Source organism: Trachemys scripta, chromosome 2 (assembly GCF_013100865.1).
Source record: "Trachemys scripta elegans isolate TJP31775 chromosome 2, CAS_Tse_1.0, whole genome shotgun sequence".
Lineage (NCBI taxonomy): Eukaryota > Metazoa > Chordata > Testudines > Emydidae > Trachemys > Trachemys scripta.
Window position 1 is genome coordinate 97,732,269 of NC_048299.1, and position 22,326 is coordinate 97,754,594.

Sequence of the window (22,326 nt, forward strand, 5' to 3'; positions counted from 1 at the left end):
AAACTGAGAAACTGCATGGGATGCAAGTAAGGCTGTTCAGATAGCCCAAGCCAAATACAAGGCTGGTGGCTGCAGTCACAAAAACTACCTAATTCCTGACTCACTAAATATTGAATAGGACATTCAATTAATGTTGATTTTTTTTTAGTTACACCACTTACTTATATGCAGTTTGTAATAAAATATTATTACTTTTCAAATCTTATCCCAAAAGGAAAAGATGCTCAATTCCATATCCCATTACTGATTTTCATGTAGACCTTCCCATTAATTTTAACGGGAATCTGACTCCAATTGATGCCATATGCCAGATATTTGAAAGAACCACAAATTAAGAACATAAAACCTCTCTTCAGATTGAAAATCTAAGTGAATTCATGACAGAGAGACATATTTTTCAGAATCGGATGGTTACTCTTCTGCTCTTAAAGGCAAGCAGACAACTCCCAATGAAGTCAGTGGAAGTTACGACCATGCAATGGAAGAGTCCTAAAATTTAGGTCTATATCCTCTTTTCTGTATATGTTTGGCACTGACTTTAATAGGAGTTCCTCATGTAGAATGAAGGTAGAATATCTAGTGTTAACAGTTTTAAAAAAGGGGAAGAAGGGAAAAAATTGTGTTAGAATAGCTGAAACGAGTAGGAGAGAAGTGTCGTTTATGGTCAATTTCAATGCAACTATTAATTGCTTATCTAACATCTAAGTACTACAGTGAGGTATACACTAGAAAAACCAACAGAAAGGTTAATTTAAAAGTTATTTTGATGGTTTTAGCTACTTCAAATAGGGAACTCTGCCTCTTTAGGAAACTTTTTCTTCAGCCAGTAAATCTATTTTGGCTCATCCACATTAAGTAAAAATATATATGCCATTCTATTTACAATCCCCTTTGTTTTTTGACTTGCATGGAATCAGTAGTATACACCAAAATGAATGTGTAACATTTGGTATTCACATGTTACATTTAAATAACGTTTATTAAAAAACAATTATATTAAATACAGACTAACAGAATATTCATAATATACTTTACAGAAAAAAATAGCCATGTCTTTATTTTAGAAACACGTTTCTTTAAAAAGTTCTTTGAGATTTTTATAAAACATTTTACCCGTGAAGATAAGTGTCCCGTCAGACCTGTATAGAAAAAGCTTAAACTTTAAATCCTTGGTTTTTTTTAATATTTTTACAAGCTTACAATCTATAAATTCTTTAAAATAAAATACAGTATCTTTCGGGATCAAATTGGTCACAGGCCGTTATTTTAAAAAGTCAGTGGAGACTCCCTGAATCCATTCTGAAGTGCCTTTTTTTCTTTCTGGGGATAAATAGTGCAGATTTACTTGGGAATTCAGAGCTCCCTATGTTCTATAGAAAGCGGGAAGTGTGTCAGTGACAGGGTGCAGCTGCAGAGTCCATAGAGTCAATGAATCCCCCAATATCAGTAGGAGGCAGAACTCGTAACTCCAAGTCCAATGCAGTCCATGCTTTTTCCCCAGTCCCTCCAAGGTCTCTGATGGGTTGAACTGCCACACACAGATTCCACAGGAGATGGCACCAGCCCCTCATTTGCTTTCCAAGTTGTAGCAGTGGACATCTCCTTTTCCTTTCCCATCATATCCAGGAAGTGGCTGTCCATATTTATCCACACACCAGCAATAGCCTCTCTTTCGGCCTTTGGATGGGCGGCACTGAAACAAAATGAATGTAAGGTTCAGTTAGCACCATTTTTTGGGGTACAGCAGGGGTTCCAGTTAATTCTAATCTGATAACTTCAGTAATATAACATGGCCAAATCAACACTGCTCATGCTGTGAGTAAATGGAATTCCGATTACCAGCACAAACTATTATAATGATATTTTATTTCTACTGCCAGCCAACTATTAGGGTTCTAATAATCCTACAATAAAACTATTCTTAGAAGCACAAAAAGGCAGCTTTATAAACCACTCCACATGATATTACACAGCACAGTTGTCCATTATTGAGCAAAACCAACTTCAATGACACTACTTGCAACTGTAAAGGTTGTAGGATCAGGTCCTTTATTTTGGAAAAAACTCAACAGATTACTCTTGTCATACTAAGGGAGCACATGTTTGGCAGAGACTGCACTTGCAGCAATAACACCTCAGCTTGCATCTGCTTGACAAAGGCATTTCAGTACTGTAGCTGACGTTTATTAGCAGATATATAATACCCTGCAACAGAGTTATCACTTCAACAACTGCTAGGTATATTAGAACTTTACATATATAATTTCCTATAAATAAGGTTGCCTGCATATTAATCTATAACCTAAATCATTTCTAGAGAAAGCACTTGCCTAGCAGGACTAGTTATATATACAAGCCAACCTGAAATTGTAATACATAGTGTGTGTGTATGCTTTTGCTATAAATTATTTATATATCTATATAAAAGCTAAAACTTTCCCTAGAAATAATAATTTAGTACAGGAAAGATGGAAAACCAAGCACCCAAGAGTTACAAAGAGAATCTAAGGCAGCATACATAGTTCCTGATCACATATTGCATATTACATTCGTCAGCTAGGCCCAGTCCAGCTGAAAGGTACATCTGTAACTGTGAAGGTTTTCTTCTATTATAAGGGGAAGCACCTCTCTCTAATAGTCGTGCAATGTCATATTAAGCATTCTACAGTCAACTCCTTCCCAGGATGAAGTCATAATCTATGTCAACTGGACTTGTGGGATTTTATGGTTGTAGACTCACTGAATGACCTATTGCAGAGACAAGTTCATCAGAGCTACAATGACCACCATTTAGTTGGTGACGAATTTTAAAGAGTCTGTGGCACAAATTTACCAGGCTCTTGCTAGATGAGAACTACAACAGATATGTCACCTAGGGACAAGAACAGAGAAGCCACGTAGCCTTAAGACCTTGCCTGCCCTCTGCCACCAAAAATAAAAATACACAAAAAAAGAAGCCTACCTCCACCTTCTTTGGAGGGAACAAGAGAACTCATCCTCCATAGCAGGCGGCTGGGCTGTGTACATTTCCAGCTCATGTATTGTATAATTGAGGATGAAATTTATCCGTGTTGAAAGAGTCTGTAGAAGACCTATGCAGGCATCAATTAAGCCCTCAAAACAAGGTTTAAGTAGGATTTAAATGGTGCATAGGCCTCTGCATAGGAATCCATTTCACCCTTATAACATAGCTGATTGGTCCACGAGCCAGAAGCCACTAATTTTCCCATCTAAGGCTGCACAGTGCAGCACATACAGTCCCTGCTAGTTGAAGACTGTGGAACGTGGTGGGCTCATTTGCTCCTTTATCCCTACCCCTAGCCAGCTCCACAACTCCTCACTATGGACTTTTGGGGGAAGAGACCTCTTTGGGGTTTCTGTCATTGGAAAATTTTCTTTGGAGTCCATCATCCTGCCATGAAGCGAACATCACCCACAGCTTTTCAGGGCTTGCACGGTTCAGAAAGCTGCATATTGTGCTGTACAGACTCCTCTCCCTGAGGAATGTTTGCTTTTACCATGTTTATTATGGTACATGAACTAAGAGCACTCACTCTAACTGAAAATAAGCAGTCATTTAGATTCATTGATCCCAAAGGCCAGAAGATGATTATCTAAGTCTATAGTCTTGTTATATCTTTGGGCAGGAAGACCAAATATCATGTCACGTGCTGAAATAACACAAAGCTTTCTCTTCTTCAGAACCTTTCTTTTGCAGCCATACTGCATGCAACAACCTTAGTCACTTAAATGGCAGTTGTGCCAGAAGAATGTCTGCAAGATCAGGTCCAAAGTAAACAAATGCTTATTTTCTGAGAGAGAAAAGCATCACTGGCCAATCGCAAAAAGAGCTGCATTAGTAATTTGCCTAATTATCTGATTATCTTTATTTGAATTACAAGTTAGCCATTCAGTCAGTTGTCCTTAAACATGAATCCAACATGGATTTTATCCTTTTACATTATTTAACAAGCCCATTAATAGTCTGATCCACTGCCCATTGAGTCAATGGGAATTTTTCCATTCACTTTAATGGGCATTAGATCAGGACCTAACCGAAGTGGTAATGTTTAATCCTTAAAACTCTTTGGCGTCAAAATAATTTAATCCACAGTCCACACCTCTTTTATTATAACAAGTTCATAGATCGGGAAACTAAGGCAGAAATTCTTAAGTGATTTTCCAAAGGACACAAAGTCAGTGTCTGAGCCCAGAATTAGAGTGAGGATTTCCTAACTCCCAGCCTGGTATTCAGTCCACTAGATTGTACCTCTGCTAATAACTGTAACATATCCTCCTTGTTTTTAGAGGTACTGTATGAAGTGTGCTGCACAAATCTCAATGGTTCAAAGGAACTGACTTTGATTACTGTCAAAGACATACATGAAAACCAAATTATCAGTTTAAAAAGTTGGTCTCATTTTTAATGTCATTTTATTTTCTACAATCTCATCACTGACTTTCAGAATTAAATACAGCTAGAAGCCACCTTTCATTTCTTCTAATTAGCTTGTTTTGGGCAAAACTCTCAGATCTGCTGTGTGCCTCAGAGATAAGCAGCAAAAATAATGCTTTGTCTCCAAAGCAACACAGAAATGTTTTTCAGATCTCTCAAGTTCAAAATAAGGATTTGCACTGACTGCCCAGCACTGGGGCAAGGGTCAAACATATCTCTCATAATAGTTTTATCTGGCCCAAAAGGGATATTTTTATTCTAAAATCCCATATTTTGCATTCTCTTGCCCTGACATCAACTGAAATGATAGACAGTGCATATCAAAAAGACATCTCTTATTCTGTGTTGTGTATACCAGTGGGGCCAGATTCTTGGGCTCAGCTCCAGCTGCTTTGTGCTGCCTCAGAAGTGCAAAACAGCTGGAATGATGCCCTAAATGGGGCAGCTGAGGATTTCCTGACAGAGGGGCCAGATGCCAGCCCTATTGCCCCCTGCTCCGTCCCCTCCAGAGGAGTGCAGAAGGGACTTAGGCATGAGTAAATAGGGATCAATGTCTAATAGATCTGGTGTGGTATATAATAAACAAAGGGGTCTTATTATGCTCTGGAGGAGTCCCTCCAAATTCCTCTTTATCACTTCCTCTCTTTTACACGATTTACTTAAGGACTGAACACAGATTTCTTTAGAGCCAATCAGTGTCACTCCTCACTTCCAGGTGACATGATGACAATGACTCTTTATCATGTTTCCAGGTTCTGAGGATCTAGGAGCAAAAATTAAATTAGGGACTCAAACTCTGATCCCTCTACTCTAGAACAACCACGAAGCCAGCCTTCCAGTTTTACCTTTAAACCGATGTTTACCAAGAAGCATCGGGCAAGAAAAGTAAAGTAAATCACAAATATTCATTTAAATGGACAGAGAGTGGAGGGCAGAATTCCTTTCAGAACTGTTCAGGTAGCTTCCAGTACCACTGACTCTCCTATTTGATTTCATGTTGTACATCACATGACTTGGCAAGATGATAAGTTCATATTGGCAACCACATTTATCTGATAATTTCCCCGTGCTCCTGATTTAATAATAATTAAATATAAAAAAACCCAAATATAAATACTTTAAATTGCTTTACATGATGTATCTGGATAGATAAAATTCCTTTACAGCAAACCTCTCACTCATTAAAACTACCCCCGAGGGTGTCTGGAAAGTCAATGACTAGATAACCACAAATCAAATCATGAAGAACAACTGCATTCAACATGTTCCTGAAGAGCCAGTCAGTGAGGAAAAGAGGTGGTTCATGTGAACACGAAGAGGAAAGCTTTCTTATGAAAAACTTTATATGGCTCTTCTAGATGATCATGATACTTCACTAGATTTATCCCAAATCTATCACTTATCTGTAGACAAATGCTGGTCCTTCATAACTAGGGCCCTACCAAATTCATGGTCCATTTTAATAAATTTCATGGTCATAGCATTTTAAAAATCTTGAATTTCACTATTTCAGATATTTAAATCTTAAATTTCACAGAGTTGTAACAAAGCATGAATATTTATTGAAAAATGGCAAAATATAAATATGTAAAGCCCTTAAGTCAGTGTTTCTCAAACTGGGGTTCCCAATCCAAAAGGGGGCAAAGCTGTTGGGGGGAGGGGGGGGTGTTTTCATGGTATTGCCACCCTTACTTCTGCTCTGCCTTCATAACTGGATAGCTGGAGCACGGCGGGTGCTGGTCAGGTGCCAAGCTTTGAAAGCAGCATCGCCACCAGGAGCAGTGTAGCCTTCAGAGCTGGATTCCTGGCCAGCAGCTGCTGCTCTCTGGCCACCCAGCTCTGAAGGCAGTGCTGCCACCAGCAACAGCGCAGAAGTAAGGGTGGCAATACTGCAACCCCTTTACAATAGGCTTGAGACCCCCTTTTGCGTTGGAGAAACACTGTGTACTAGTATATACTTTTACCCTATAGTACAGGGGTTGGCAACCTTTCAGAAGTGGTGTGCCGAGTCTTCATTTATTCACTCTAATTTAAGGTTTCACGTGCCAGTCATACATTTCAACATTTTTAGAAGGTCGCTTTCTATAAGTCTATAATATATAACTAAACTATTGTTGTATGTAAAGTAAATAAGATTTTTAAAATGTTCAAGAAGCTTCATTTAAAATTAAATTAAAATGCAGAGCCCCCCAGACTGGTGGCCAGGACCCGGGCAGTGTGAGTGCCACTGAAAATCAGCTTGCGTGCCGCCTTCGGCATGCGTGCCATAGGTTGCCTACCCCTGCTATAGTATAAAAGAGTATAGTATAGGGTAAAAGTACACAAAAGACCAGATTTCATGGGGGATTGGTAGGGCCCTATTTATAATCATATTGTTTCTTTGTGTTAGTTCTGCCCTGCACTGCATAGCCTGGCACTATGCTGAAATACACTGTACTATTGGACTGTATCTGTATCTATATCTATCTACAAACATACAATTTGCACTCACAAAGTGCTTTTATTTTCTTAAGAGCATTATTAACATTTTATTTGATTCTCAAGGCACCTTATGAGGTGGGTACTAATATGACATTAAGCTGATGCAAAAAGGCCCTAATCATGCAATTTGCTCTGTATGAGCAAATGCTTATGTCCATGAATTCAATGGGAATCGGTTTAGGCATGAGCGTGTTTGCCTGTGTGGAGCAGCTTGCAGGATCAAGGTCCATATCAGTGGCAGAGCCAAAAAGAAACACTGGAGGAGTTTTGATTCCAACTCATTGTTCTAACCATTACACCACACAGCTTCCGATATGATGGCTAACCTGCTTTGGTAAAGAATGAACTACTTTTACAAAATATGCAAACACCTTGCTAACCTTCTCTTTGGAGGTAGTGTGCCACCATAGTGCACTGAGCTGCATATCCAGCTACTTTAGAGGTACCAGAAGAAAGCCAATATTTCCATCATTAAAAATGCCTGCCTTATAGGACAGTGAAAATACTATTATTTAGGGATGATTTACTATTTCCTAGTATAATATACTCAATTCTTCTGTCATAATGTGGATACTAATGAGTTACAAATGCTAAATGATGTTAATAGTAGCAATGCAGGAAATTCATACAATAACCTAGCTTTATGTTATTCAGATTAGATACGTTCTCTCAGTTCCTAAAGTATCAGACCTAAATTTATGCTGCAAAAAGCAGGGCAATCACTACATTTTTCATAGGGCAGCAAGTGCAATCTATTATGTAGGTACTTATTTCTTATCTCTATTGTTGTATTTAATTTTAGAAAGATATTGTAAACATATTATTTTGCATTTTTGTGAGCTGCAGACTGTACCCTTGACACCTACCCTAAAGTTAAGGCCTGCATTACCATTTGATAGCCGTACTAAGTGTTGGCACTAGATCAGCACTCAGATAAGCTATTTGCTCGTGTTGATTCCACCTGTGCTCATTGAGGGCTTGATGCTGCAAGATGCTGAGCTTCCCTCAATTCCTATTGAAGCCAGTGGGACATACAGGCACGTGGCATGGCATCTGGCAGGACTGGGCACATCTGAAACTACCCCTCAATCCTTTGCCATAGATGCCACCGTGACAGGCCACTAAATGTAGTGCACGAACTGTCTCTGAAATTCAGCAGATGCAGTTTTAAAGCTTCTGGTGGAACATGCACTACACAATTTAGAGTGCAGAAGCAGCTCCCCTTACATGGGATCTTCATCTTATTCTATTAAATGAATAGCTTTGAATGATGACTAGAATTGACATCAAGGTACACTTATTTTAATATCATTTTTTGGAGTGGGGAATTGCCCAGGTTCCCCAATGGCAGAATTGCCATTGCTAAAAAATGCACCTCAACATTTTGGTGCCTGTGGATCTTATTTATGTATGGTAGTACCCAGGAAAGCACCTAGCACAAAGTAACACTGAAGAAAGAAATTCTATTCCATAAAGAGCTCACAATTTGAGCTGCAAGTTGACAAAAGTACTGCAGACAAGTTCTGCAAGTGGGCAAAGTAGAGCATATTTTTTGGTCTTCTTTAATAGCTAAAGCAGCACAAGGACTATAGTATGTAACAAAAAGCATATCTCTTGGAACTCTGTTAAAATATCTATTGCTTTAAATAAGCTAATCACTTCTATGTCACAGGAACAAACACACAATCTTGGTTCCCACTCTGAGGGTCAGTGTTGTCCTTAGTCCACTGAATAACTTTCATTGAAATCAATGGCATTTTGGAATGAATTCAGATTGAGGGCTGCCACCTGCATATGGCCCTATGTTAATTTACATCAAGTTAAAATATCATGGAACAAGAATTCACACCAGCTTAAATGAGACCTCCAACCCAAAAAAAGAAACTTGCCCTGCTTGAGAAAATCACCAGCTGCTCAGGAAAAGCTAGAGTGAATAGATGAGCTATGCAGCATGCCCTAAAGGTCAACAAACATAGGCACTGTCAGACCAGTGCAAGAAGTGTATTCTAGAGCCAGGAGCCCCCCACTGTGAGTGCCCATCATCAAATCTGCAGAGGTTGCTGATCTCAGTTGTTGAGATGCTACATAAGAGGAAGGGCTGTCTCTAAGGGTACACCTGTGTTGAAAAAAGGTGTGTTCTTAACTTATGTTAGCTAACCTGGGTTAAAACAGCAGTGATGCCACGGCAACTTGGCTTTGAACTCAGGTTAGAAGCTTGAGTTAAAGCCTATGAGGCAGCCTGGGGTTGAACTTGAGCTGCTAACCCAAATTAAAAGCCGAGTTGCTGTGCCTTCACTGCTACTTGAACTCAAGTTAGCTAATGCAGATTAGCTAATCAAGTTAAGAACACACAGGGGTTTTTTATTTTTTTGCAGAATAGACATACTTGAAGAAATCCATGATCCAAGCGACAGAGAGCAGCAGGACTTAAAGTGAAGTCCATGGATGAGTGGTAGCAAAGTCGGGCCGGCTGCTCACTTCACTTTCATTTCCAACTGACAAAAAACAGTAGAAGACAGCTAAAAATACATGGAATGCTTTTGTACTATTATTTTCTCGTGTAAGCACTGCTGTGGTTACCTCAGAGATGTGAAGGGAGAAGTGGGTCTGAGTAATCACCAAAGGGAGGGGGAAGGTGCACCACAATACAAATTCTCTTTAAAGACATGATCAGGCCTATGAAAAAGCTTGAGAACCCCTGATATAAAGCTCTGTAAATTTAAAACTACACCTTGAATTGCACCAAGAAACTAATTCAGAGCCACTGCAATCTTCTAAACATTTGAATTATGGGTTCTGACATGAAAAAATGCTATGCAAGGGCCCTGATATTTATTCTTCATTAGCCAAAGTTTCTTGAGAGCCCTTCATGGGCAGCCTAAGAAGAGCATGTTGCAGTAGTTCAATATGGAGATAACAAAGACATGAATAGCTGTGGTGGTGTCTGCATTTGTCAAGAAAGGTCACGATCTCGTAACCAAACGCAAATGGAAAACCAAAGTGGTTGAGAGACCATCCTTACTGAAGAGTAAATACTGAGTGTATCACTTTCACTATAACACGACATGGATTTTGGAAGTGATCTCTGCGGTGTATAAAGGGCAGATATATGGCTTTCTCAAGTTGCTTTTTGTAATGTGACCTAATCCAGTTCTTCTAGGAACTCTTAAGCAGCTATTTACAATTCAAAGCATTGATCTATTACAGTCATATGGTGACTCCAACAGCTAGCACAGTGGGTTATTACAGAGGTAATGCTTTTTTTAAACTGATGGGCACTGATATCCAGGGCTCTGGCCAACCCATGTGTGATTGGGTATGAAGTTTCTCAGATTAATCTGTTGTCAGGAACGACAGCAAATAAAAACACTGTCCACACCTGACATGGCTTGGTGCTATGCCACCAGGTCCTAAAACTGGGGTTAAAGCAATGTTTCAGTGAAGTGCTATGTAATGCACATGAACATTACCAGTAATGTTAAATTTGACTTCGTATTAACAGATGACAATGTGGAAAAGCCTAAATACACTTACTGAAATGATCAAGAAATATTACTCACTTGCTTTTTCTTGTAAAATCCCTTCTTGTCACAATTTGGAATATGGAATCCTCTTGGACTCAAGACATTCTGGATCTTTAGGTGATTTAATGTATCTTCCATTTCTCTACGGCAGGGACCCTGTCAATGATCATGTTTTAGAAAGCACAAATGAAATCCTCTCACTCAAACCCTGTCTCCTATATTCTTAAAAATAGTAAATCTGTAGACATTAAAAGCACTAAGCAGCAAAAAACCTCCATAAAAATAGGGTGATGGATCTGACCAGAAATGAATAGAAAGATCCATACTTCAATTTTTAGCATGCTAGCTTGAATCCTGCAAGCACAAGTCTGACTACTAACAAGCTTGGTCCCAGCTGCTGTGTAGCCATACCCTAGAAGCCCTAGTTCTGGACCAGTGGCCCATAATCTATCAACAGCCCTCACAGCTACCTAAAATGATAATTCTGCTATACACAGATTTATTTTTTGGAAGAAGGACATTCTGAACCCCTCAGACACTGATGTGCTTTAACTGGAATGTCTGACTTCTCTGACTTCAGTAATACATTGAACATGCAGGAAAATCAACATTGCTAATTTATCTTAGTTGCCATATACTCTCTACTTGGAACTCACTACTTTTTATAGGTTTTGAAGCCTTCTTTTTGCAGAAGAAAGACACGTCTGGATCACCCATGAATATTTTGATGAAGTGCCAAAGTATACCCAAGCAACATTTTGTATGCCTGTTGGCACTGATATGAAGATAACCAGATTGTCTGTCAAGAGCAATACACAAATTATAGTTTTACCTGCTCACATTCCCTATACCCAGGCTGCCCTGCAAATCTTGCCCATATACTGTAAATAAGGAATAAGAAACAGTGGCAGCTCTTATCCCTATGGTCATTACCTGCTGACATTTTCAGCAGACAGAGCAATCGCTACAGATCTAGATACAGATTTGTGTGCACTAGGCACATTTGATAATCAGTCAAAAGCTGGTATTCAGTCCCATGCTAGAGCACTTTCCATACTTTGCTTCCTGGAGCACAAACTCAGACCTTTGGATTGAATGTAAGGCCTTTTTCTTTTTTGCATTACCCTTTCTTTCTTGCCAATGGGTAATCAAATCTAATCAAGCTGCTATTAGACCTAGTCTGAATCTGTTCACACCCATGTGTGATAACTACAGGTGAGATTAAGCATTTTACTGTCCAAGGTTTATTATTGATAATCAGATTAAAAACAAACACTAGGCCTCTGTGTTTTCCAAATGTAATCTGTCTGGCCTGCTGACCCTCTGTATTTGCATCTCCAATAGTTTTACTGGTCACACAGTCAGAACTCCTTAAATGGCTACAACAATTACCACCATCTGGTTTTCTATTTATCTTGTCAAATACAGCATGCCAAAAAAGAAAAAAAAAAAAAAGCATGAGAATGTATTCATCTTTTCTACTTATAAAAATACTTACATATTCAGTCTCTTGTTTGGATTCAGAAGAGAAATTCAGTGTATCTGTACTTTGTGAATCATATTCCACTTTGTACCGCTGTGTATTTTTGGCTTGTTCTTTCCTGATGATATCTATTTTGGTGTGATGTGGATGTGATTTGGAATCTGACACCCTGGGAGAGTTAGGGATGGCCTGATTCTCTATGCTACTGGCATTCTGGTCTTCTTCTGAATCACTGGAATTTCCTTCAAACAAAATAAATTCAACAAAGAAACAAAGTTAATTATTCAGTTAAGCCTAGGAACACAATAACTTATTTTAAAAGTTTCTATTTTTTTCTTTTCTTTTTTATTAAAAAACACAGAAAGCCTTCAATGTCATAGTGTTCTCTGAGCAGCAATGTCTGTATTTCCTGAACAGAAAGAATTCTAATGTTCTCATGATTGAAATATCTCGTAAACTCTTAGTAATTCTTTTAAACTCTGTCATTCCACTGTCACTACTGGTTGCTACTAATTATACATCTTTCTTTTCTGCTTAATTGTATGAAAAATTTCATTTATACTTTACATCAATTTGATTTTTTGAATCACTGCTATTTAAACTGAATATACAGCCAATTGCTTCCCTTAATTTGAAGTTTTTTCTCACCAGAAGGGGGCAGATTTGCACTGGGACTTCATCATTTCCAGAGTTTGGATCTGAACCAGAAATCTGTTATCAACTTTACTAATAAAAGACATGCAAAAAATTCAAATAATTTATTTCTGTCCTAGAACTGATTTTATTATCACTTAGTAACAATAATGAATTCCTGTAATGTCTTATAATGGTTAGTATTCTGTAAGGTAATGTCTCTTCTTTATATCTTCTCCAGGAAGGGAATTAACAAAGAGGTATTACTAAATAGAAGTAATACTACCATGTTGATTTTTATGGTCCTTAATTTTCTCCCACATACTGCAAAAATCTGGTAAGTTAAATTTTACTTAGTTGATAGAGAATTTTCCAATTTGATTCTATTTTTATATGAAACACATTTCAGATTATGAACACAACATTGCCATCCACTCTTCCACAGTATCAAAAAACAGACATCCTGCTTATTTGCTTTTCACTCGGAGTCAGAAGAGTTTAAAAATATTTTCTATCTCTATCTACTTTCCATAGAAGTAAAAGAAAAGAAAGTGCCCCAGAATATTGTGCAGGCACAATGTTTCCATATACTTAAGATTATGTGTCTATACTATACTATACTATACTATACTATACTATACTATACTATATGGAACTCTTCCAGTGTAAATGCAGATGCCTGCATTTCCTCTAAGATATTTTTAAAGTTTATATCTCTTTATCAGTTAAGTCAGACTGCTTGCTGCATTTCAGCCCTCTGGCTGCAGGCCATCAGAACTTTTTTAAAAAAGGAAAGGAAATCACATTGGAAATGTAAAATGATAACTGATGTTCAGGGCACAGATTACTTTTAATACCGTTGCTTCAATGCTATACTAAAGTTAAAGCATAAATTCTATATTAAAATAGTGCTAAAAGGCTTACTAATAAGCACCAAAGCCAAGAAATTCAGCATTAAGACTGAAAGCCTTCCTAACACATCCCACTGAGTCCAACAATTTTAGCACATATGGCACTAAGGCTCCTGCAATACATAGGCACAGGGAGGAGGAGGAGGGATCAGAGTTAACATCTTGTGCCAGTGGTTTTGGTGTAGCCACTGCTGGCAGTAGACATAATTGACCAGGAAAATCCAACTCCCAGCGCAAATGGATTAAGGAAGTTTAAGTCTTAACTCTGAATTTCCTGGCTTTTGTGGGTTTAACTCAGACTCTCAGCGGTATTTGAACATATTTTTTGTGGTTTAATTTCGTTTTTTTTTAAGTAGTATTTTTTTTTCTCATTCTCAATGTTTGGAAGCATTGATACAATAGAACATAATAATCTAGATCTCCTAAATCTAAATTATTTGCCCAATAGCATTTTGCAGCCATTCCAGTTCCATGTACATATAGATTTAGAAAGTATTTTAACAAGCATTATATAACCAACAGATTACAATGGCTACTTCATAGTTTATATAATTAATCATTGCAATCTGTTCTCAAGCAGTTCTCAAATCAGATTTAAGAGCTATGACTACAATTTTTTTATAATGTCAAGACATACTGTATTGCATCAGTTTATTCTATAGAGCTGTTGTCATGTTAGTTACATACCCATTCCTAACACATTCAAAATCATCATGAAAAAAGCACAGGGAGAGTTGCTTTTTTCTTTTATTAATAATATTATAATAGTCCCTTAAAATGAGAGCTGTATTCATGCCAGAAAGATATAACATGCACTAGAAGTTAGTGGCCTTCTAAATCTGGCATTAAAATGACATTTTAAAATATAAATCTATATAAAACTTTTTTTAGCACTTGCTGTAACTTAAAAAGGACAAAAACAATTTTACATGGTATTCTACCTATCTGTATATGTGGGAACAGATTTGATCCTATTCTGAGAGTTTGTTGTATGCTAGAATCTGTACTGGAAACTTGGATTTAGGATTGAAACTCTAGTAGTCCCTTAAAGAGGCAGGCACTATGCATGGCATTGGTTCAGCAGATTTCTTCCCTCTTGAAAACTAAGCACTCAACTTGTATTCCCAGGAAGGGGCCTACTTTTCACTTTATACACAGGGGCAAAGTTCCCACTGACTTCAACAGGATTTATGTCTGAATAAGGAGTGCAAGAGTAGAGCTTTAGTATTTTAACTATTTAGGGCTGAAGTTAGTAAGAGACCCGGAACAGAAGTGAGAGTCCAGAAAAATCTACCCCTTCCCTTCCTCATTATATATACAGTTACAAAACAATAATGATAACTGATAATTAGCGTTGCCAATTTGCACCCATTTGTATGGAAAACCCCCTCATCCAGGATTCCTTTTAAACTAGAGTTAACAGCATCAAGCTCTTATGATGAAGGATGTTGCCATACGTTTCAATGAGGTTTAAAACTTCACTCGGCATGTTCTGAACTCTCCCTCTTTCAAGTTGTCACTGCTTGTGAGCAGCACAAAAATAATAAGGTATTTTGTGCTCCTGCAGCACTGGCGGCCACTTCCTCTCACACAGCTAAGGAGAGGCCAGCCAAAGAGTGCCTGCAACCCAAAAGAAAAACTCCACGCTGCTTTAAAAACAACCGTGCCAAACCTTTTAACGTGCTGTCTTATGAAGTAGATGTTACATCCTCGATATTGGTTAATAAACTCTCTACTGAAATTTGTGCAAATATTGATTGTGCTTTCCTGATCTGAACCCCAACTTTTCTTGTTTCTAAACATTGTAAAATGTGCATGCTTACAAAAATTATTCCAACCTTCCCTCCCTCTTAAAGAAACACACTCTAAATGGTTTTACTTACAAGAGAGTACTGGAAAGGTTAGTTTTTACCAATCGTTTATTTGCAAAAGTGTACCCATAATATTCACCTCTTTTAAAACTACCAGCCTCTGATGCTTTTTTTAAAATAGTCAATAACTTTCCAACCTGGGAAAATATTTGTCCCATTGTCTATGTACTCCTTTCCTCTTTCTATGAATTTTATAAGCAATTCACTCATTTTTAATATCTCAGCCTGGCAGACCTGCCTCCTCAGTCACCCAGTTCAAAGGGGGAACGACTCCCTCATATATTTTTTAAAAAGCATCCTCACCTCTGTTGCAAGGAAGGATTTTGCAACAGCGGAGATTAAAGAACTTTTCTTTTCCTATCCCTCATCCAAATGATCCTAAACTTGACACACAGCCCTAGATTTGACCACGAGATCAGAAAATACAACCACTTATTTTGAAGAGCAGGAATTACCACGTCAGTCTTAACAGTGCACTAAGGCTGGAGTTTTGTTTAAGAATCCATCCGCTAGGAGTTGGCTGCAATACTTGGGTGGCGCTTAACAGAAACATTTTTGCAGTAAGGGAGTGGTTTTTTGTTTTGTTTTTGTTTTGTTTTTGGTGTGTGCAAACTATTTTTTTTTTTCATAAAGGCAACTGATTGATAGATTGATTTGCATCAAACTTTTTTTGGAGGGGCATTTTTTTTTTTGGCATTAAACAACACACACACACACACACACACAGAGTGAACGGCTGGAGCCTGGTCTCCTTACCTGGAACATGTGGTCCTACTCCTTGCAGCAGGAAGGTCCTCAGCTTGCTGCCCGTGGTCACGTTGGTGCAAAGCCCCCTGCCCTCCAGCAGCGCCTGCAGGGGTCTGAGCTCTCCTCGGCGCGGCTGGCAGCTGAGCCCGGCCCCGCAGCGCTCGCTGTAGACCCCGCACGGGCGCCCCTCCTGCAGGGCGCAGGTCAAGCAGCAGCCGCAGCCCGGCTCCCGCACCAGCTCGGAGCACTCGGGCGCCAGCGGCTTGCACTGCTCCAGCGCCCGCGAGTCGCAGGGCTCGCACCGCACCACCGGCCCCACCGCCACCGCCCGCCGGCTCAGCAGCGCCAGCGCTGCCACTGCCCACAGCACGCAGAGCCGCGACACCATAGCAACAAGCGCAGGGGGGGGGCTGGAGAGGGGACGAGGAGCAGTAGCAGAGAGAGCAGGAGAGGGACAGAGCCGCAGCCACACGCGCACCTAGCCCGGGGCAGAGCCGCCCCCCGCCACAGGAGGGGGGAGTCACAGGCACTCGCCCCCCAACACAGGAGAGGGGAGACCAGGACAGACCCCTGCCACGGAGGTTCAGAGCAGAAGGCTCAAGCCCCAACCGCTCGCCCCCCTAACAGAGGAGGCGAGCCCAGGAGGCTAAAGCTACAGTCACCCCCTGTCTGCAGCTGGGACCCGCCAGCCCCTCACAGCCCCCCCGCCCCTGCAGTAGGAAGAGCAGCTAGCGCCCAAGACGGCTTGTCGCTTCCTCCCCTCCAATAGCTCCCAGATCACTTGGCTTTCACACTGATTTCTTGCCGCAGACACAAATTTGAAAATAAAATAAATTAAAAAAAAATCAACAACAAAAAAATACCCAAACCGAGCAAAATGGTCTGGCTGGGAGGAAACGTGGTCCCAAAATGATCACGGAAAGAAAGGAGAGCAGAGGGGAAATGAAGGAGAAAAAATAAATTAAGAGAGCAAAGTTCCCTTCTTTTTATTCTCTTTGTTGCCCGCTATTGGCTTCTACTCTCTGTAACTCTGGGCTCCCATCTGTTCTCTCATTCAGCTGAACTTCTTGCCTATATACAACTCCTGCTTAGGACACGCCCCGGACTATGAATAATGAACAACTCTGGCACTCCAGGAGAAGGGGAGTGACTATCGAAATCCAGATTTCGGTTCAGAAAGTACTGTAAGGCGGGGGGGACCCCATCGTTGTGAGTTGAGTTTAAGTGCCCTTCTGAGAAACCCTCTTTGAGGAGATGCGTTGGGACTGACTTTGGGCAGAGAGAGAGGCTACATCGTATGCGTTGTGTTTCAAAGAAAAGTGTTCTCCTTCCCCCACTCCCCTTGGCACTCTGAGAGGAGACACGAGCAAAGCTAAATGAAAGTGCCCTTTTTGGATTCCTGTCTACAATCCTGTCCACATTGGAGCTGATTGATAGCCCAAGACAACCTGGGAGGCGTGCCTGTTATCACACACAGTCAGGTTTAGGACATACCTTGGACTAGCTTCCATCTCACATGACAGTTGCAACTTCTTGGCAAAATTGGAATATATATTTCTCTCTCTCTCTCTCTCTCTCTCTCTCTCTCTCTCTCTGGCACTGGAACACGGTACTTTCGGTGAAGCTGATGTATGAATGTTCCTCCTAAGTATCTTTTAAAAAGTGCTCTCTGAACTCTTAAGACTTTACCTCCTTTGCCAAGACAAAACAGTTTACATAACTACTTCCTTTTCCAATTCTGAAATTCAAAACTGGATTTTGCACATTGAATTTAAACTGTCTTTTAAAAGTGCAATTGCAATTTCTGTTCTGCTTGGGTTTTTTTAAACCTCCCACTGTGTTTGATTATAACCTTAATCAGGAAAACTTTTAAAGTAGCATAGGCAATGTTTCTATATATTGTATATAAATATGTTACATACTATCGATACTTAGACCCTAATTTGTTTATGTACATATGTATGACCTTTCACTCGTAAACAGTTTTCCTCTTGAGTGAAAATTAATCGCGCTTCCAAATACTGTCTAGCAATACTGTTTCCTGTCATGGAAACGAAATGAACCAGAATACTAATCTGTTTCCAAACCATTTCTTGGCACTGAGATTCCCCTCTCAGTGATTCTTGTCAATCCGTTTGTCTAAATCCAGACAAAAGAGTAAAGGGTTTACTTTATTACCCACTTTATTGCCACCCTACATAGATTGTGTATTCAGAACACTGCACATTTAAAATAAAATGCTTTCAGCATTAAGGTCAACTTTCTAGTTACTCTTCCCTGTTCTTTATTCGGCGCCCATACTTTTCTGCTACAGTCCTAGGTGGCCCTTTTAACAACTTTAAACTAGGTCTGATTTTGTATCCTAAAGAATATGCGTAAGAGATCTTTATTCAAGATTTTAAATTTGAAAATGAATTTAAAGTGTACGGAGAGATTGGTCTGCCTCATTTAATCTCCCCATAATGCACGATGACTTGCAGACTTCTTTGTCCTCCGGCTCATTTTATAAATTCACCAATAGAGGTCGCCGGTTGCCCAGGATTGAGTCAAGGACTGACTAAATTTGATTGAGCCCATTTACAAAGAGGGGATTGATGAACTTGTTCTAAACTGAATGCATTTTGTTTAGAGACTATCTCAGGAAAGCTTTCTGTTCCCTTCCCTCACCCCTACAGTCTTATAGATGGCAAAGTCTGAAAAGCTTTGGGATCATTTTAGGGTTAGTATCAGGAGGACTCACAACATTGCTCAAAGATTAGGTCCAAAAGAAGGATTAGACCTTCCTCTTTTCCATCCCAGCAATAGCACTGCAGGGTAGCACAGTAGATCAAATATGTTTAAAAGCATCATTTTCAGCCACAAACAACTTTTATAGTTTACTGATTTCAAAACTGAAGCAAAAAGGTAAAGGAGACACTGAGCAAAAAAAAAAATACATAATACAAAAATAGCAATTCCCTTCCCTTACCACAAAAACACATATAAATTGTTCTCAAAGTATACACCATTGTGTCTGGAAGTAACTTGTTCTTTATATTGCTTCATGAACATTTCCATCAACCAGCAACGTAATCCCCACTGTCAGTCCACCCTCACCCCTCAATTACAATGATTTGCAATCCTTGTGTACGCTGATATTATTTATTTCACTTTTTACTAGGAAATATTTGCAATGCCACCAAATAAAAGTATTTTAAGAATTTTTTTTAAAAACTACCTTTGGTGAAATTAGCTTATATGCCAATTGAATAATAAAACCTAGGCAACTTGAAGGTTCTACATTTGAACAAAAATTAGGAAATGCAAAAATTAAGATTCCATTACTAAAGAACTCACCCACAGGTCAGATTTAGTTCTATTGTGAGTATAGATCCAAGGATATGTAGTTGTACCCACTTACACCAGGGCTGAATTTGGCCTAACATATATTAAACTAACCATTTATGGGCATCATTCTACACTGATATACACCCAGTGCAATTCCATTGCAACAAATGGGATTGTTTGGATTAGAATCAGCACAGAATTTGGCTGTAACCAGCAATCAATAATACCACCTGTACACATCAAGGCCACCAATTTAGCTTCCATTAAAGTCAGAAGTCTTGCCAACACACTGATTTAGCTAAATTGATTTAGAAACTAGGCCCTCTTAAATCAATCTAAGAGAGTCTGCACAAGAAAGTTGCACCAATTTAGCTAATTCAGTTTCTAAACCAAATTAAAGCTTATCTGAACTAGAAAGTATAACCCCACGAGAGGACATAGTTACACTGGTATAAATGTGTTTGTACCAGTATAGCTTATTCCAGTTTGGGACCAAAATAAGCTATACTGGTATAAGGCACCTATATACTGGTATAACTATGTCTACACTGGGGCTTTTAATGGTATAACGATGTCGACAAAAAAATTCCTCCCCTAGTTGACATAATCATACTGATAAAACTTTTAAGTGTAGATCAGTTCTTAATTAAATTGGTGCAATATTGGTGTATGGACAAGGCCAAAGTCAAAACATGCAATGCAGCAAGGTTAATAAATAGGGTCCTAACAAATTCACAGCCATGAAAAACTCATCACGGATTGTGAAATCTGGTCCCCTCCATGAAATCTGGTCTTTTGTGTACTTTTATCCAATAGCAGCATTTCTTAAATGGGATCTTGACCCAAAAAGGGGTCTCAAGGCTATTGTAGAGGGGTTGCGGTATTGCCATCATTACTTCTGTGCTGCCTTCAGAGCTGGGCGGCTGGAGAGCAGCAGCTGGCGGGCAGCACCACCACCGGCAGCAATGCAGAAGTAAGGGTGGCGTGGTATGGTGTTGCCATCTTTACTTCTGTGCTGCTGCTGGCAGCGCACTGCATTCAGAGCTGGGCAGCGGGAGAGCTGGATGACAATACCGTGATCCCCTTACAATAGCCTTGCAACCCCCTTTTGGGTTGGCACCCCTGTTTGAGAAACACTGCTGTAGGATAAAACTACACACAAAAAACAGATTTCACAGGGGAGACCAGAATTCACGGTCCGTGATGCATTTTTCACGGCTGTGAATTTGGGAGGGCTCTAGTTATGACTGTGACATTTATGAAAATGGACCATGAATTTGGTAGGGCCATGTTTATAAAACTTTATAAAATCCTGAACTATTAAATTGCCATTCCCTTTCCTTTGTTTAAATTTGTAACCTTATTGCATGAATATAACTTTCGCATTTAATTTCCTTTGATTGTTTTTATTTTCAAAGACAGAAAGAAAAAAGGGGGAAGAGAGGGAATGAGGGAAAACAACACAAGCTATAGTATAGTACTTCACAGTTACAGAGACCTACAGTGAGCATTTAGACGCAGCCGTTAATCAGGAAGATGGGGGTGCACAGCTGCTCCACCCATCAGGAGGAGCATCAGACAGGAACTGTGCCTGAGAGAGTCTCATTTCCTCCTGTACTTCCCACCTGCATGCTCTGGGAGGGCTAAGTACTCTATTGCAGCCCTAAAAAAGATGCATCTTATTTCAGCCCTAAAAAAGATGCATCTTATTTCATCTCTTGCACCCAGCCACTTCTGCTAACGGGCGTCCTGGGTGAACCCACTCATTTCATCTCTTCCCCACCAACTTACTTGCTGGTTGAAGTGGTGCCAGGACTGCATTCTGCATGGAAATTGAAGCCTTGATCTCGGTAGCTCTCATGTGGCTGCACAAGGAGGCATCTGTTACTCCTTCTCATTCTACTGTACAGTCACAATAGGGCTAATGACAATCTAGATCACAGTTTTTTGTGCAGTTCCAGTGTACTGCAACTAATTATGCCACATAAAATTTAATTTAAAAAAATGTTATTGTGCATGCATAAAACCATTTTAAATCACATAAAACTTTGCAATTACTCTTTTCCAGATCTATACAGCAACTCTTCTTCATTGAAATCGACCCTCCTGTAACATTTATTGTATTAAAATCTAGTCATTCTTGAGCTGAGCACAAAGACCCAAATATTCAAAAATGTTAACTCTCAGGGTGCTTCTGGTTTTGGGTTCCCAAACTTTAGAGACCTGGGGTGAAATCTGGGCCCGCATTGAGGTTAATGGGAGTTTCACCATTGACTTCAATGGAGGCCAAGGCTTGCACTTGTAGGGTCTTATTTTTCAAAAAACAGTGAGTGCCCACTACTTCAAATGAAGTCAATGGGAGCTGTAGGTACTCTGAATCTCAGAAAATCAGGCATTAGAAATTTCAAGTTGGGTACGCAAAATTAATGGGCACTTTTGAAAATTTTGGCCAAAGTGTCTTTAGTTTTAATTTACATGATTCTTTGTAGATACCTGGCTGACAGAAGTGAGGCCTAAAACTCAATTCAATGACATTTCTCTGTCTGTCTGTAGCAAATTTAGGTTTACTGGCAATTACCTTTAAAATTGGTAGAGGATCAGAGATAGAGAGCTCCCACCACCTGACAGCTCAGCTTACCCCTCTGATACTTTGGTGAAGACTCAGAAATATGCCAGACGTCTCACAAATGCAAGTAAAAAATGTCCCTGCTCTGGAGACCATATAATGTAAATTCAGCATAACGCAACAAATGAGGGTCATGCTTGTAAATAGACAAAAAAGTTAGAAGAATGGGGGATGGGGGAAATAACAAAGGCAGGATGTGTGTTTGTGAAGAATGCTTATCTAGACAAAGGGTGTGATCTGCAAACATCTACAGATATGAATAAAGTT

General features: G+C 39.5%; 1 protein-coding gene across 1 annotated transcript; it reads right to left on the reverse strand.

The window, feature by feature from the left end:
* Nucleotides 1-960: 960 nt before the first annotated feature.
* IGFBP3 (insulin like growth factor binding protein 3) lies at nucleotides 961-17,166 on the reverse strand. Its single transcript, XM_034761299.1, has 4 exons — nucleotides 16,116-17,166; nucleotides 11,960-12,186; nucleotides 10,498-10,617; nucleotides 961-1,693 (listed from the first exon to the last, which is right to left on the reverse strand). Exons 1-4 carry the CDS (start codon nucleotides 16,492-16,494, stop codon nucleotides 1,568-1,570), a joined length of 852 nt encoding a protein of 283 aa, XP_034617190.1. The 5' UTR covers nucleotides 16,495-17,166; the 3' UTR covers nucleotides 961-1,567.
* Between the last annotated feature and the right edge of the window lie 5,160 nt (nucleotides 17,167-22,326).